The sequence below is a fragment of the Rhipicephalus microplus genome, chromosome 6, assembly GCF_043290135.1.
Source record: "Rhipicephalus microplus isolate Deutch F79 chromosome 6, USDA_Rmic, whole genome shotgun sequence".
In the NCBI taxonomy this organism is placed as follows: domain Eukaryota; kingdom Metazoa; phylum Arthropoda; class Arachnida; order Ixodida; family Ixodidae; genus Rhipicephalus; species Rhipicephalus microplus.
The window spans coordinates 193079133-193096695 of record NC_134705.1 but is presented as its reverse complement, the minus strand read 5'-3'; the positions used below and the strand labels follow the sequence as shown (position 1 = coordinate 193096695).

The following is a 17563-nucleotide window of genomic DNA, read 5'->3' as shown; positions in this document are numbered from 1 at the left end:
ACTTACCGGCAGGTATACTTCCTCCTGCAGTCGGCCGTTTTCACTCCGTGTGCTGAGCCCCCGAAATATCTTCTTGACCGTATCTGCACAACTCCTGTATGCAGAAAAAAGAATTAGAATGAATCTGAAAGACTTCGGGATATATAAAAAGTATCACAGCAGGCAAAGATATATCTGTTTAAAAAACAATACAGGCACCCCGTAAATAATAATTGCTTTTAATTAGGCTGTATAAAAATACGTAACGCCTTTTAGAGGCGAAGCTCCTTAAGGCGTGGGCTGTGCGTCCCCTGTATGTAGCCACCTCTTGTTTAGTTCTTGCACTGTTCACTAGATGGCGGTATTGTCCCCTGTATGTAACCACCTCTCGTTTTGTTCTTGCAGTGTTCACTATAGAATGCGGTACCTGTAGCTGATGATGAAAAGATGCAAGATGTTATAAACTACACGGCGGTACTTGTATAGTTGATGATGAAAGATGCGAGTTGTTATAAAATAGGAATCATATCACATATGGTGCGTGTCATTGGTGGAAGGCAATTATTGGATTTAGTGCGGTGACGTAGGCTAGGGGGAGTGTTTTGATGAAATCGAGTGGGCAAAATCTACGGAGGATTCATGATTTACCAAGTTTACCTCCGGAGCTTCGCACACTCATTATCATTCACTTCGTGGATATGGTGGCACTTTTTTACCATGTTTGATATCGATAGTGGCGATAGTTAGACATTTACAGCGTGGAAACTTCTCATAATAATATAGTATACTGTAGGTGTGCCTTTTGTGAGCCGTAAGACAAAGGCTACCTGTCAACTTCCGGATGTCCTCTTTGTATTTTTTCAGGACCTGGTCGCCGCAAGTGTGGTCTACACGAGCGGTACAGAGCTAGCTCAGGCAGCTGCGGCGAGTGCAGATGCGACATTTTCTTGAAAACAAAAAGACTGAGTGGAAGACCACTTGTTTGCACGGCTGACCTTCAACGCAAGTGCTGGTGCAGATTAACCTTCTGCCGTGATTTTGACGGCAGATGTGTCCGGAGAAGTAAATGCAGAGGCACGGGTATTCAACAAGTTGTCGCTGAATGATCACGTAATAAAGACACTGAACCAGCACGAACTGTGTCATTCGCTCGATTCATTAAACGATGTCGCTTCCTTGCTTGATCGTTAGCACTATTAACGCGGTAGCGCTAAAGGGCTCGTTTCACAGATATTCTGGCATCGGCGTTGGTGTCAGCGTCGGCGTCGGAGGCTGTGAGTGAAAAATCACCATTCTACGCGTTACCGTAAAATCTAGAACACCGTGCAAACAAAATAAGTGAAAAAAAAAACCTGGACCCGAATGGGGACCAAACTAGGTTTGTTTGGGTCTAAGTGGGAATCGAACCCGGGTCGTTTATGAGGCAAGCGGATGTTCTACCACACGGCCCCGCCTCTGTTTTTTTTTTCTTTAATGCACGGCCCCGCCTCTACTTGCGAAAACAGTGAAAAGAATATCCAAGCAGAGGAAATTTTTTTTCACTGTTTTCATAAGCACGGCCCCGCCTCTGCTTGTGAAAACAGAGAAAAGAATTCCCTCTGCTTGGAAAAACAGTGAAAGTATTTCATGATTTACAAACAAACACATCATATATACACGCTTCACAATGCAACATGATATATTGCAGTAATAATGCGTGGTACAAGCGTCCATTGCCAACGGGTGCCAGAATGCATGATTATCATAATGGCTCCATGGTTGAAGGCCGGCACCCCACAACAAAAGGCACACACGCTACTGCGCCTATTCTCTTAAGGTCACGTAGTGGGTGCATAGCAAGTTCGAAAAGGTTCCATGCACTAAGCGTTTGAAGTACGCACTATAGAAACAGGTTGTCGCTAACGCGTGTTCAACTCCTAAATGCGAAGCTTTAGGGTTCCCTAATTTTTGTTTGATTTTATTACACTTTGCAAAAGTGCATCACTTTAGCACTGAACCATCTAAATTTCCAATGGTTTGTGTGTTAACACGCACCTTTGCGGCTTTATTTTGTTCTTGCCCCGTACGCCGTTCAAGCGATATCATCAGAGGCCGCCATAGCTTAGAAAAGCGCATTTATTATTGTTACTGACGTAAACGTTCGCAATTTAGAGTCATTCATATTAGTCGCCGCAGCGTTGAACTGTGGTAAGGAGTACACGAGTAAATTTTAGACTGGTATGACCTCGTCATGCAGTTCTCAAGCACGTCATGGCGGCTGAGCCGCTGGGGCGTGGCGCTGCTGAACAAAAGGGTGTGGCTTCGGTTTTCTGTGACGGCGTTCATTTTTCAATAGGAAACAAGTTGGCATTCGCGTAAGATTCACGTGCATGTCAAAGAATCTCACGTGGTAAAAAATGATAAGAACCTACGATTACGACGTGCACTTGTAAGTGTACCCTATAGACACATGGCGAATCGGTTTAAATTTGGTGAAGATCAGCACTCATTTTCTGAAGACAGGAGAAGGAGATAGGCGTAGACATGAGCCGACATACGAGTGAACTTTACTGCACTAGAGCAGAGCCTTTTCCCGCACACAATTTCACCACACCTCCCAATGTAAATGATAGAAATGACACCATAACAAGAAAACAAACAACGATGTTGTAGATAGAATACGAGAATGTTTACGAGCGAGGTGAAATAGTAGCGCTGATGCACACCATGTGTTATGTGAGGTGACCTAATCAAGCGATGGCAACAACCCTAACTCTGGAATCCCACTTCGACTTCCAGCTTTAGGGAATAACAAACCCAAACACACGCAGGGCATGATGTTAACTACCTGGTCTTGGTTATAAGTAAAAGTAAGTCAATAAATGAACATGTGATGAACGAAAACACAAAAATATACCGTCATAAGGCGACTTAATCTAAACTATCTAGGTAGTCAATTTCGCTGTCAGTCAGTAAAAACGATGGCTTGCCTACACATTTAACTCGAAATATCAGAGTTCCCGCATACGAGGTTGAGACAGGGAAGATTACAAAAAAAAAAAAACGCCAAGCATGCACGGAAGGCGCAGCACAGTCACAGCAAAAGCTAGAAGGGCGGCCTTTCAGACCCTTTTCGAAACACTCATTGGCAAACTACCGCAAGCATACTTGCGTGATACCCAGTAGGTCATTAATAATAAATTTATTTGGGTAGTAGGCTGGTATTCCTTATGCTATTTTTTGTCCTTCTTATGAGAAGCGTGGTATCCGCTGAACACCTGCAAGGAATTTTGTGCCAATTGTTCGTGCAGTGGCTGACGACGATGAGGAGTTGTCGCTGAAGTGGGTATGCGCCACAGTTAGTAGGGGAACAAAAATAAGCTTTTGTGATGGGTTGGAGAATTGTACGGCCCAATCGTTACGCTATTCGCATTGTGGCGACGACTGGTTGTTCTTTCGCTGTTTTAAAATACTTTATAAATCGTGTTAACGTGATTGCTTTCCCGACATCAAGCCTGCCTAAGGCAAGTTGGACAACAAGTTACAAGCACCGGTGTAACTTAGTGGAAGAATACTGTGCTGGCATCCAGTGGACCCGTGTTATAGCCCCATTGTGTCAATGGTGCAAGTTTTTTTTTTCTGATTTCGCGCGATGTGGTTACGGACACCGGCGGCGGCGGACAACTACGCGTGACACGAGTTGTGACCTCATAACAGCTTTTGCTGTAAAATGCACAAATAATGGAGACATGCATGGCGTGTGCGGAGAAATGAAATATAAAGGAGCAAGATCAAGACATCGAAAGATAGAAGAGAACAGATATATTCCATATAACATCAACTAAGTAAACGAAATTGACCTAGGTTATTCACGAAACGCGTAAGGCAGACGATCGGATGATAGTGAGAGCAACAGAACGGTTACCAAACAATGGAAAACGTATTAGAGGAAGAGAGCGAGTTAAATCAGGTGACAAAGTCAAGAAATTCATAGATATAAAATGAAATTAGTTCGCCTAGGTTAGCGTAAACTGGGCATTATTGGAAGAGGTCTTCGTCCTGCAGTGAGCTAACACAAGCTGGAAATGATGACAATTGGTGAATGCAATAATAACATGACTGAAACCTTTGGATAATCCACTCTATGAGATGCCTTCGTCAAGAAGACAAGAACACACTCTGTAAGAAACTTACTTTCTTGTTCACGGTGATAAGTAAACATGCGTTGTGAATTAACAAATAACCAACCAAAAGACGGTACATGGGAAGGTGTGACAAGTCTGAACAAAGCCATCTAGAAAATCAATCTCGGGCGATACCAAAACTGAACGCCTGCTAGCTCAATTGCCTGTGGCTTCTAGTCCACGTTCACGCTAAGTTCTGTCCTTTGCTACCCTCACAAAAATGGTGCGGTTGAAACATGGCATGCAACCAGTACTCTTGCAGTATTCATCTAGGAAGCTACCGGCTTTATTTCGTAAATTGAAATTGTGCACCTCAGGATCGTTCATTAAAAAAATAAATACATTTGGGCGTTTGTTCTGTGTCAGCCACAACATATGGGAATGTCACAAACGATATCTGAAACACACTTTGTGAACACCTTTCCGTGAGCACTGAGGGAAGCTTTCACGATACCCATCTCGCTATAAGGAAGCTGTGCATCACGCGAATGACTAGTTTCTTATATTTTCCCTTAAAGTACCCCCTCACTGATTCGCTGGTGCACAGCATTATTTCCAAGCTCTTTCGAGTTTTCTTTTCTATCGATAAATGCCGATCCTTTCTTTTCGACATTCACCCTGCTATCACATGAAATTTGACAGTTGTCAGGTTGTGGATCTTTCTGAAGAAGAAAAAAACTTCTTGTAGGGGTGTGTCAATATTGAAATTTAGATTCGAATCTAATTAAAATTCATTAGTGCTCATACCAAATTTAATATGAATAGTAATAGATATTGTATGATATATGATATGGTATGATATAAAAACGCGTTGCATTGATTCTGGTTCATGTCGGGGTATCTAGTCCTCTTTTTGTGCTATAGGTGACGCAACTTCTCGTACCATATGCCGCGTTTTTCAAAGTCATCATCTAATAATTAACTTGAGCTTTTCGCCATAAAACATTCGAGGATGTGTCCTTGCGTCTTTGCTTCCATTATGTCTTGACGCTTCTGCAGAATCTCATAAATGATCCGATTTCATTTAGATTGATAAATTCTGCGTTGGTGTCATAATTTACCATAACTTCAGTGTCGTATCAGAGCCGAGATTAAATAACCTGTAAATGAGGCATGACAGGCTTTTATTGTACGGAATCAGAAAGGCACACGCGTCGATCAAGAATCCCTCTCCTCGCATTATGATCTTTACCTAAACACTTTGGAAGATACATCGATGGCAGATTTCAATACAATACCCCACGTGCTTACTGTGCTTTCATTTTCTGAAAAAGTTACCGTTTGAAGCTTCTTTTCTTTCATGGATAATAAAACTGTTTCTGGCAAGTAAAGTTTTCTCGCCTCCTGCTTGCAGCAGCATACGTCAAGTGAGTGGATGTTCGGAATGGAAGGCCGCATGCTTTCTAGTAAAAAAGTGGGCAACACAATTTCAAAGAAATGTGCTTCACTCGAAGCAACTCTATGACAAAATGCACACGTGCCACATGTCCAACAGAAAGACGCAGATATCTGTCTGTAAGCATTATTTGTCAGTTACTGAAAGATGTCAAGTGCCCTCCATTCATAAACACCTTAAGCGAAAATGGGACTACCAAATACACGTATTGTTGCTGTATGAACAGTTCCCTACCAGTCACAAGAATATGCATGTCGTAACCGAAAAACCATGCCGGTGGATGCTTGCAGTTATGTTTTGCGCACTTCGCCTAGAAAAATTTCTTCTGCATCGGCACTTGCGAAAATAATGTACTGGACAAAAGTTGGGTATATCAACATTGAAAGTTTTCCGGCTATGCTGTGTGAACGCTGTCTTTGTTTTAGGTTGGCACAGGTGCCGCCACCGCTTCGAAGTCTTGTGGACGAGCTCAATCAACTGTGGCGAATGTGACTGCGCGTTTGTCGTAAAGGGACGCTTCAGCGGCAAACCCCTAACGGGTTCGCGGAACTTGCAGCGACGATGCTGGTGCAGGCCACTTTTCTGTCGCCATGCGAACGGCAAGTGTGTTCTCAGAAGGCGCTGCGACTCACAACTTGAGTAATACGACGGAAAGTATGCAATTTTTCGTGTGTGTCTAATAAATATTAACTCAGCAAACGACTGCGCTAAATGTGTGTCTTTTCTACGTTAGTTATTCGAGATGCTGTACGAACTTGATCGACATGACCATCTTCGACGCGTAGGCATTAAGGAAAGTTTATCCACGTGTTCACCAATCAATTGCCGGCTGTCCGGCAGTCCGAGACAGCCGCTCCTGTCCGAAGAATCGAGTGCGCCACCTCAATCGGGGTAACTGCGGCCCCACCACACCTCATAAAGCTAGAAATTTTCCATAATGCTTTTACGTACACTCACTATAGGAGGAAAACAAGACCTTGGAAGCTTTAGCAATCACACAAATGTACATGACTTTCTAAAACAAACGGTCACAATACCACCGCTCGATACGCATACCGGCGTAATTATTACCCGCACGCACGCACGCACGCTTGCACGCACACACACACACACACACACACACACACACACACAAACACACACACGCGCGCGCGCACGCACGCACACACGCACACACAAAAAAATCACCGATGTTCAGGTACTTGGAGTGTGCCTTGAAGCACCGCGACGTTTACCAATAGATGAAACTGTAGTGAAAATGAACCGTCATTAAGCACTGACGTAGCACAATCAAAACAAGAAGTCTTTTTATTTTCCAACAAAATTGTTGGGGGCACCTCAAACGGAAAGCTGCACGATACTGCTTGAATGAGCCTGAAGGCTCTCAGTGTCTAAAGACAGCTCAGAGACCCATCGTGTCTTTTTCCCGAGCCTCTGGCCATAATTTAGTTTCACTGACACAAAACTGATCATCTGTCTGTTCTACAGCAAAGCTGTCAATTCAGGTATAGTTTGCCTTTACGAAGGAAAACTACCTGAATTACAACTTTACTAACATTACTCAAATGGACCGACTGCATGACGTGTGAGCTCTACGGCCCTGAGAAAGACATCGATCATCTGCCATGCCACAGTCTTCGATTCGACTCTCAAAGACGAATGCGTTTTGACGCAATGTGATGATTGCATGATCGGCCGGTCTCCGTGTAGATACTATTAGAGCATCAACCCCATCGCTCATCGCCCCACGAGGCCATGAAAACACTTTCGTGCTTTTTAAGTACTGTGGGCCTTTGCGAACATCTGTGACTATGGTACAGTTCCAACGCCACGTACCTATCAGGGCATTTTAAGGTGAAAGACTCGGAGATGCCTCATCAAACGGGGAATTGGACCATAGGCGGCGACTGACCCGTGAGGAGAGGGACAATTGATGCAAAAATTGATCATCTTTTGCTTTCATACCCGATGATGTTATCGTAACGTCATGCATTACGAATTGATGACGTCATAAATTTTGTCATGACATCGTGTGACGTTATGCCACAAGATGCTCTTGTAGCGCCCTTCTTTGGGTAGCGCGTGCACATCGTCAAACACAGCCAGAAAGAGTTAAAGTAATGATTATTAAATACAATCGGATTGCTGCTTCAACTGTAAATGTTAAGAAAAATGGCCAGTAAATAGAAAAAATACAGAAGTTCAAAGTATTCCTGTAGCCAACAGGACATTTTAATTGACAGACAGGGTTGTAGAGTAGACAACAACAGTAACCACGGCAGCTGCATAGTTGATGGAGGCGAAAATGCTGTAGACCCGTGTACTCAGATTTTTGCTGCACGCTAAAAAACCCTACGCGGTCAGAATTTCCGGAGCCCTCCACTACGGCGTCTCTCATAGTCATATGGTGGTTTCGGGACGTAAGGCCAACATATAAATCAATCAAATTCATCAACAATAGTAACCCTGCACCCCTTTCTCATTGGCTGTTCCTCCTATAAAGCTACTAATGAGGGTCAGGCGGGAAGCTATCCGCCTGTGCGGTAAGGCGACACAGCTTGAGAGTAAATGGCACTTGCTTTCCAAGGCGGCGTGCGCTTTCTGCGCCAACGGAAATGTTCTTGCAACTGCCTCACGCGATGTGCGGATTGTTCATGTTGTGTGCCCCACGTTACGATACCGTTATATAGAAGACTTCTTCAACCGAGTTCCTTGTTACTGCCACGTGATCTGTGTCCAATGTTGCCTCTGTTATTTATATAGTAGGACCGGATCTTAAATAACCAACATGGCTACTGCTAGTATCGTAGCCTGATGGTCTTCATGCCTTCATATGTCCTTGCGCTGAGTATGCAATGCAACCAATGGCTTCTAGCCTGAATTATTATCCTGAATGAGAAAAATGATTATTACCCTCACTGGGACAGCCTTATAACGAAGGCTAAATGCAGTTGGTGGCGTAGAATGTAACATTTATTGTAGTCAAATGATGTAACATTTAGCGTATATGTTCGTTTGCTATACATTTACGAAAACGAAAAAAGCACAAACGCTTTCTATTCTTGCATTTCTTAAATTGTGACAATGTAAGAAACGAACATGCAAGCGGAATTCTCGCAAAAGAATGCGTGAAAAAGTATTTCAATGCCTAAGCCGCTAGGAAACGTTAGAAGTGCGCAAAAGACGCCGCAGTAGTTACCAGAGCTTCCGGAGTTTTCTGATAATTGTTTTACTCTATGAAGCATCGATCTTCAGCGGGTCGGAACACTTTGCATAAAATAAAGGCTGACGCAACGCCAGCTTAGTGAATTGAGGCAGTGCAAACGTCACTTTAGGTAACCACTGCTATTCCGTGAGCAAGATTGTTTTCGCATTCTGTGCGCATGGGTATTCTTTCTTATAGTCTGGTATTGAAGACACTTCTTAACAGGAACTATATTACCAGGAAAGGTCATCGATGACCAACCGCGAGGATTGTATTAAGCTTATTCATTATTAGCCATGATATGTGAAAACGGACATTAACTCAACCTGTAGCCTATATCTTTGTCTTATTAAGGCCTTCTAACAAAATAGTGTCTTAAAGCTGGCTTCTTTTGTTGGATAGCTAAGTGAATGCTCACTGGGGAACCCGCAGGGGTCGATCACAGAAGATAGTAATCCCTCTGGTGCACTCCACAAAAAAAAAAAAAAACTACACGCTTTAAGGAGCTTGTTTCGAAGAAATTCCAGTGTTGGCATTGGTGACATTATTTGTAAGAGAAATCGGCGTTATCTATGAGCAGCAAACATAGAAAGCTGCAAATAAAAAAATAACTAAATATTTGGTACCAGTCAAAACTGAACCTATGCCTTCTGCGCGCCAACGAGTGTGCTACTTCAGAGGCGGCCATTGTTGAAGTGCGCCTCGGGAACAAAACACTATGTCGATGTCGTCTTATGAGAGGATTATGCTTAACGCCCTTTATATTGCGTGGTAGAAGCATGGAGCCGGGCTAAGAGTCGAAGCATATGAATTCCGCAACGAGTAAGTGGTTTGAATGCACACCCGTTAGAAAGCGCCCAGATATATTCAATCATTATTATCAGGAAAAGCATACACAATGTGAGTAGCAGCACAGGATTGTGCATTGCCTCATAGAAACGCATCATGGGACATTTGCTGATTTTCAAAAAAACTGTGACGTTGTGAGACTTCGCAGTTTTACTGCAAAAGCTGTACAACTGCGCCAATAATAGACATCCTAGAATAGTTTGAAACTGTCAGTGTTAAAAGTGTCAGGTCGAGGGATGGAATCCCAGATGCTGTGGTTGCATTTTCAGTAGAGGCTAAAATGCTGTAGGCCCATGTGCTCAGATTCGAGTGCACGGTTAAAGAACCCAAGGTGGTCGAAATTTTCGGAGCTCTCCACTATACGGCGTGTCTCATATTTACATGGTGTTTTTGGAACGTTACTCCCCTTATATCAATCAAATCAAACAGCTGGTTTACAAATTTCAAAATAACAAAAAAATCTGAGTGAGGAACACTCGCAATGACATTGTTATAAAACAGTATGAACACGTGTGCATAAAATACGTGGGAGTTACTTCATCTGCACGTCTAAGAATTCTAGTTCATGAATAAATTCTCAGAATTCTTTCACAAACCGATTTTATGTTCGGTGTTTTGTGTGTAAGCCTTTGTTCCATTCTTCTTCGCACATTTTAAAGCTTTGCTGCATCCACGAAGCAACTTGCTCAACAACATGTCTTACTTCATCGCGAGTAATCTAAAGCATCCCAAGCTTGAACTCGTTGGTGCACCATACTCAATTACTACTAAACTCAATGACCATGATTGTTGATAATCTCTTTTATAATATTTCTCTTTGTTTAGTACAATTCAATCTGAAGCAATTTTTAAGGAACGTTCAAAGCTTTTTCCCGATTTTCCATCTCTACTGAATTTGAACACCAAACTGTTTTGGCAAGTGCTATCTGAACTGCTATACTGATAAGATATCATTACGTGATGGCGACCACGCACTTATTGCTGCTAATGACTGTCCTTCAAGTTTCAATACATATTTTTCATCGACTTTTAGTAAAGAAGATTAGTCCAGCATTTCTCAGGTTTCTAACTTGGTATATGACGCCGATTCCATTATTTGTGTACGTTACTATTACACTTGTGAATAATCTTCAGTTACCTAATTCTTGTGGCGTTGATGTAAACAACTTCAAAGTACTAAAGAACACCATCACCACGTCTAGCAAAGTAGTATACCACATCTTTAGACTGCCTTAATTTTTGGAGAGCTTCCGTCTCATTGATAGAAGGTGAAAGTAGTCCTCATATTCAAAAGTGGTGATAAAGAGTCACCAGGTAACTATAGACATAATTAACTGACCTGCACTTGTCGTAAACTGTTCGAACACATCATTGTTTCGCGCATATAAAATAATCTAAAATCAAATAATTTTTTTCACCAATGAACAAGCGTTCCGGAAGGGTTTTCATGTGGGACACAGCTCTTGGAATTCACAACAGAGTTGCATTTTCACATGAACAGTAACTTACGATTGATAGCGTATCTCTTGATTCTTCGGCCCCACCTAATAGGCATTCAGCCCCACCTGATATAAAAGTTCACTGCTCTTAATATGGATTCACAGTCACTAACATGGCTTCATAATTTTCTTTCAAATCACCAGCAATGAACTATAATCAGCGATCTCCCGTCTTCTCTATGCTATGTTACGTCCAGCGTTCCGCAAGGTAGCGTTCTTGGGCTGCTATAATATATAATATTTACCTCCGTAATAATCCAGCTTCTCGGGTGCGACATGATTGCACATAATTGCATTCTATACCGCCTTATATCTAGCCCTGATGACCATCACATTATAGAGAACGACCTCCAGGCTATTTTTGATTGGTGTAAAACTTGGTTAATAACTCTACATTTATCTGAATGCAAGGTAATCTTTTTACCCAGAAACACTCAGTTTGTAATTTTCTTTATCACATAAATAACAAGCCCATTCCTCGTGTCACTACATACAAGTACTTAGGAATTCACCTCACGTAAAATCTTTCATGGAACTTGCACGTCAGAAACATATCTGCAACCACTTCAAGGTCACTAGGGTGCTTACGTCCAACCCTGCGAAATGCTCCCTCCAACATCCACAAGATAGCTTCTCAGACATTTCTTCGTCCACAGCTTGAATACGCTTCTGTAATGTGGTCACCCTATCAAAACAACCTAATCATTACAAAATAGGGCCGCTATAGGCCGTATATTTTTAGGCCGTATATTTTTCATTACTATACCTACAAATCCAGCATTTCACGAATAAAACAAGATATTTCACTTCCGCCAGTCAGTGCTCCTCGAGATTTGGCACTCATATCATAGTTATACAAGTACGTTTATACTGGCAAGCAGTCTTCCTTGCGGCTCGAAGTTTCACATTGCACATTTCGCAGATTACATAATCACTTCAGTTTAATTTGCGTGTATAGAAGCACTCATGCGTTAAATTAGTCGGCGCTTCCTCGTGCCATTCGATTGTGGAATGCGCTTCCGGATTCCACAGTGTCTCAAAAAAAAACCTGACAAATTTCGTCGGCTCATAATTTCGCATTACTTGTCATAAAGTTGTGAAACTGCACTTTTATTTTATTCTTTTTCTATCCCTGGTTATGTATGTTTTATTAATTCATACGTATGAGTCACTGTTTTCACTCATTTCTTGTACTCTTTCTTTTTCTTACTTTAATTTGCCTGCGCTTTTTACAAAACGTGTTGGTTTTATGTTCTTTCTAATCTGCTTTAATTGTTTATGCATTGAACTAGTCTTTCACTTCCCTTTTTTTCATTGCTAGCCTATAGTAAATGTGTTTGTGAAGCTATGTGCGTACATTTACCCATTTCATCCTGTACGATAACGTGTATTCACTAGGTGTGATCATTTATTTTTTTTTTGTGATGCCCCCCTTACCCAATGCTTCTAACGAGGCCTGTAAGTACTCTTTCAATAATTAAATACATGATTAAATGAATAAATAAAAAGTAAATAAATAAATAAGTAAATAAATATTTCTCTAACACATGCCTTTCACGAAAACGCAAACAAAACCGGAAGAAATACGCATTTTTCCTAAAATGCGTACCCTTTACCAACCTTCACATGTCACCATCATATCTCAGTATATGGAATAAAGATATGACTTGCATTATTTGCAATACTAGCACGTGTACTCAAACACTAAGCCAAATACCTGTTATATTTGTACTCATTGCTGTACTTTAGGTATATACATACTGCTATCAGTGCTCTTAATTCTTTACATAAAACATCACTGCACAGAACATATATCCACATCTAAGCTACTTGTGCACATTCCTTTGTTTATATTGGTGTCCATATCCGCAAGTATTCCTACGTCATCTTCTATATAGACATATTGTATGATGTTGCTACATTGCAGCTCCTGTTATCTACTGTTACACGAAGCAGTACTTCTGTAAAGATTCGCTAACGATTCTAGTCTTTTCTCCTGCCGCCAAATGTAGGTATGTCACACAATTGGTCCCTCTACTAGCCAGTTAGGCTATGGTACCAAACAAGTGTTTGCGAAGTTTTTTGTTACATGGATGTGAAAGTTACAATACAATAAAAGAAATAAGGCTGAATCATTGTGTGAATGAATTAAGATAGTTCAAATATAAGGTGGCTAATTTATTTTCCAACACATAATGGCAGATCAATACATCCTTGTTGCTTTGTCGGTATGACATTTCATCCGAAAACGAAAAAAATTACGCTACATTTCGTCAGGATCCAAATATGCGGAAATCCACTTTGGACGATTCTTGTTCGGCCTGAAGGGGTGAAGAAAAGTTCGCTTTCAAGGGCCAGTGGTTAATTGTCTTTAGCGACTCTTTCTTTTTTGTGTGCATTGTATTTTCGCTAGCGATGCCCAATTGTCCCTCCAAAGTGAAATGCTTGGTTTTATGCAAGCTGGCTGTGTGTACAGCGCTGGAAGCTGCAGCATCTGTTCGACAAAAAGAACAAGAATTTCGTAGATTTCTAGCCATTCTAGACAGTGTCTCTATTATGCAGTTTTTAGCGATGCCCTCTAGTGGTCATTTAGTTTTATAAAAAGGTATGAGTAGTTTGAACTACTCTTGGCTAGCGGGCCACCGTGGACATCAGTGGTGGCAAAGGAAGGCCACAATGACGTGGCTTCTAATTACCGTGGTCGCACTTGTTCTCGACGTAGGTTATGGTCAGCTAGGTGAGTACAATTTGTGACAGGCGTTGCTCGGGATGTTGACGCGGTAAAAAGATGGGCAATGGTTCAACAGTAAATAAATAATCTAATAATGACGGAAGGAAGCATACAAAGGGAGACAGCAGGGAGGTTAACCAGGAAGACATCCAGTCGGCTACCCTACACTAGGGGATCAGGAAAGAAACAAGAAAGGTTATGCCTGTTAGACATAACCTAATAAAAGACTACTGTCCTTATCATCGCTAGACGTCTCGTTTATGGGGGCATGGCGGTAGCAGTACACACATGCAAGTCTTTAGTGCTGTTAAGGGCTTGATGATTGATGGGTAACTAATATGCGATGCTCACTATGCACGATATCATCGCTAGGATCCCACAGGTAATTTTAATATGTCAACACATAAATTACCTACTGCCATTTAGATAATTTCGGCTTAAGGACCTTTGAAATCGTAGGAAACTTCCGCTTATATGCATAGGAAGGTTCAAAATGCTATATCTTAGTAACTTCAGCCTAACGCTGCTGGTGCTGGTACCACGACCGTTAATCATGATGTCGTTACGCCAGTTTCATTAACCAGTTCTTTCATTTGCTTCTTTTTAGATTTGCGAATGCGTATAATATTTGTACATATGTTTGCTAAATCTTACATCCATCCACCTCGTGACCTTATGCTCATAAAAAAAAAAAGTCTCATACCATACTTCTTGAGCCATGCTTCGCATATTGTTGCTTCTCAGGGCACGTGGGATCTGCAATATTTTCTACATTTTATTTTATATACTCCTAATTGCTAAGAAATTTGGGTTATAAAGGGAATCCTTAAGTGTGGTCATGCGCCCCACACCAATTTGTAAGTTGGGACTTACGACACAGTTGCTCTGAACAGCACACAAGCAGGTTACAGCATTGCGTTGACTACGAGGCTTCTAAGCCAACTGGAAGGGCGATCACACCTCACAATGCATTTGTCTGCACTGCTCTGTTAGCTAGGCACCCCCATAGCGTCTGTACTCACACGGCGGACGAGTAGAACCAGCACATGACACCAACTAAGGCTCTTAGCTTAGGACAACAATGGCAGTTCCACAAAAAAAAATGCATTGGGCAAGTAGAGCGAGCCCACGAAAGTAAACAACCAGTGCAAAAATGCTTTTACCGTTGGACAGCAATGATAGCGCTGAACGTGGAGGCGCTGAAGAAGAAAAATGGTGGCGCCCGTCCAGCTGGCTCCTTGCCCCTCGAAAATATGTAGTCGCCGTCTAGAGCTTTGTGGGCCGTCGGTTATAAACCATTCGCATTATAATTGTGTCCTCGTGCTTCAACAGCGATGTATTTGTGTCTATATTGCACTGTCTCGCATTTCATTCTCGGACAAGGCTTAGCAGGCGTGGCTTGACAAAGAGCTGATAGCAGTAAACAGATCTACGTCGTACTTTCTCTTCAATGTTGTCTAACGCGAAGAGATAGCCGAGTCTGCCGTTTGTTTATTGTGGTTGGGGCGAGCAACAAGGGTGAGTTCGGATCGAAGCGGATGATCGCATCTTCATGGCCAGTTATCGGCAGTTGCCAGTGCAGTAAATAAATGCTTACAATGTACACGTGAATAGCGATACTCGTATAATGATTTGGAGTGATGTGGCATGTTCCAAACAAACGCAGTTGTCTCAACCTTTTCGAAGTAGAATGAAAACCCACACAGAACTCCATGGTGAAGGAAACGAGGTACACCGTGCAAAAAAAAAAGCATAAAAGAAAACGAAGGCTTGGCTCCCGTACAGAAGCGTTGTTCACAATCTTCGTGAACAATACTTCCATATATGGAAGCCGGAACACCATTTTTTATGTTTTTATTTGGTTGGCGTACATCATTTCTTTCATCACGTTTCATGCCGATCACATGGGTTTCCGTCATAATCCCGTTTCAAACAGAACTTCACTTCGCCGCGCAAGCATATGGTTTGTTTACACCTCGTAGCGTCCACTTTTATGCTACCAGCTTGTGACATAGAGTGCAGCAACTTCATTATGGCATGCACAATCATCAGTGAAGGTCCTCCTGTATGTTTCCAGCATTACTACATTCAAATATTATGTACAAGTTAAAAGAACGAAAGTAACAGGAACGGTTTTGGGACACTTCTTATGCGGCGGGAAACACTGTTACAGTCGCTTGAGGACTGCTCAAGTTGCACAGATTCAGAAACTGAAGTACAGTGGCATACGATCAGCTCAGTCTCCCTATAGTCTGAACGCTTTCTTAACACCGTAAGTGGCTTGTGATACAGCAACCTCTGCAAAGATTTTTGATTTTGCAGGATGCTTGTGTGAAATAATGTTCTCCGTAAGCCACAGAAAACAATTTCCTAATTATTCGATTCCGGGAGCAGAGATGGTGCATTTTGAACACTACAAGATATCTTATACGAGACATGGTTATTCGGGCTATGCTTCTTTTTTTTTACGTTTATATGGATGCTTTGAGGGAGGTGCATAATACTGCTTGAACTCAAGCCACCCGGTTGATATATAAAAACCTGAAGTAATGCCACTGAAAACTTGAGGGGACGGCAGTTCGCTCAAAGCTACATTATAAATTCGGAGCAGGGAGAGATGCAACTTTCAATGTTGCCAAGCGGATTGTTCAAGAGGCTAAATAATTTGTTAAAAGGGTCTCCTTCGTCATCAGGCTCTTCTGCGTCACCCTTCTGTGCACACTTTTAGCATTCTTTGAGCCTAAATGCAGGTTGATACCGATTGAACGCAAAACATTCGTCCAATGACAAATGATTTAGAGCGGCAAAATCTCGTTTTGTTTTATCAGGTGTTTCCGTATCGGATGGTACCGCAAGAGCAGGAATTCGCAGTGGGGCGACGTCTTTAGGTGAGTAAAATTATTTGTGTCTCGCTGAAACACTCATACAGTGATGTGGAGCTTCCCCCATGACACCATTGACTGTATTTGTTTCATGCATAAAATGAAGTTTTATCCCTCTGTGCAGCGACATAAACTCATACTCCAAACAACGTTCACAAATTAGGGAAAGTTGGCGTATGATATATTTTTCTTTTTGCGTTTACACGTATTTATTCACATACAGTTTAATGTTTTCTATCATGATGCCACATTTTCTGAACCCTTTTAACACTTTTTACCTCACAGCCTGCCAAGTTTTTTTTTTGTTTAATTTACGTAGCAGTTTTTCAAACGGGCCGGAAAGTTGATTTCTTCGTTTTCCTTGAAAGCGGGAAGGAAAAGCATCAGTGATACGTGACTGGAAAAAATTGCGCTACAATTGCCGCGGAAAACGAAGTTAGGGAGGAAACAAAAAAGAAGTGGAAAGTACAAGCGCAACACTGTGCATGTTCTTACTCTCATGTTAATTTGATTAAGATTGATTCCACTAACTTGAAATATGCACGACCACCTATATCTGATAACACATTTTGCTTTAGTGGATGAAGGCAAAACAGCCTGTACTTCTCTCTGAATATAGTAAATCATTACAAATTACCACTGTTATTAAAAATTACTATGTGTAACACGTAAAGCATTGTAAAGCAATATCGAAGGCACTAGCGCTAATTTGTGTCTTTATTAACATGCCCTTATCAATTTCTACTTCCAACGACCCAGTACTGCCAGAGCCGTCTCTCTGTAGACCTTAAGAGCACTAAAGAAAAAAAGTCCCGGGGTCCCAACATCCAATCTCTCTATGAAAGCTTTTTGCGCCTAA

The 17563-nt window shown here is 41.8% G+C and overlaps 2 protein-coding genes and 1 long non-coding RNA gene across 16 annotated transcripts in view; 2 read left to right on the top strand and 1 right to left on the bottom strand.

Moving 5' to 3' along the window:
- Window positions 1–1112, top strand: part of LOC119166799 (uncharacterized) — a 57198-nt gene extending 56086 nt beyond the window's left edge. For all 3 annotated transcript variants that reach the window (XM_075867399.1, XM_075867400.1, XM_075867401.1), the window contains one exon: window positions 844–1112. In XM_075867399.1, coding sequence (XP_075723514.1) covers window positions 844–1085 — 242 coding nt within the window. In that variant the 3' untranslated portion in view covers window positions 1086–1112. The remainder of the gene's footprint in view (window positions 1–843) is intronic.
- Window positions 1–17563, bottom strand: part of LOC142765773 (uncharacterized) — a 133216-nt gene that overhangs the window by 729 nt on the left and 114924 nt on the right. The window contains exon 2 of the long non-coding RNA XR_012884391.1: window positions 7–94. This is a non-coding gene — a long non-coding RNA (uncharacterized LOC142765773). The remainder of the gene's footprint in view (window positions 1–6; window positions 95–17563) is intronic.
- LOC119168195 (uncharacterized) overlaps window positions 13708–17563 on the top strand; it is a 114184-nt gene continuing 110328 nt past the window's right edge. For all 12 annotated transcript variants that reach the window (XM_075867398.1, XM_075867397.1, XM_075867396.1 and 9 more), the window contains exons 1-2: window positions 13708–13828; window positions 16651–16710. In XM_075867398.1, the coding sequence (XP_075723513.1) occupies window positions 13768–13828; window positions 16651–16710 (121 nt within the window). In that variant the 5' untranslated portion in view covers window positions 13708–13767. The remainder of the gene's footprint in view (window positions 13829–16650; window positions 16711–17563) is intronic.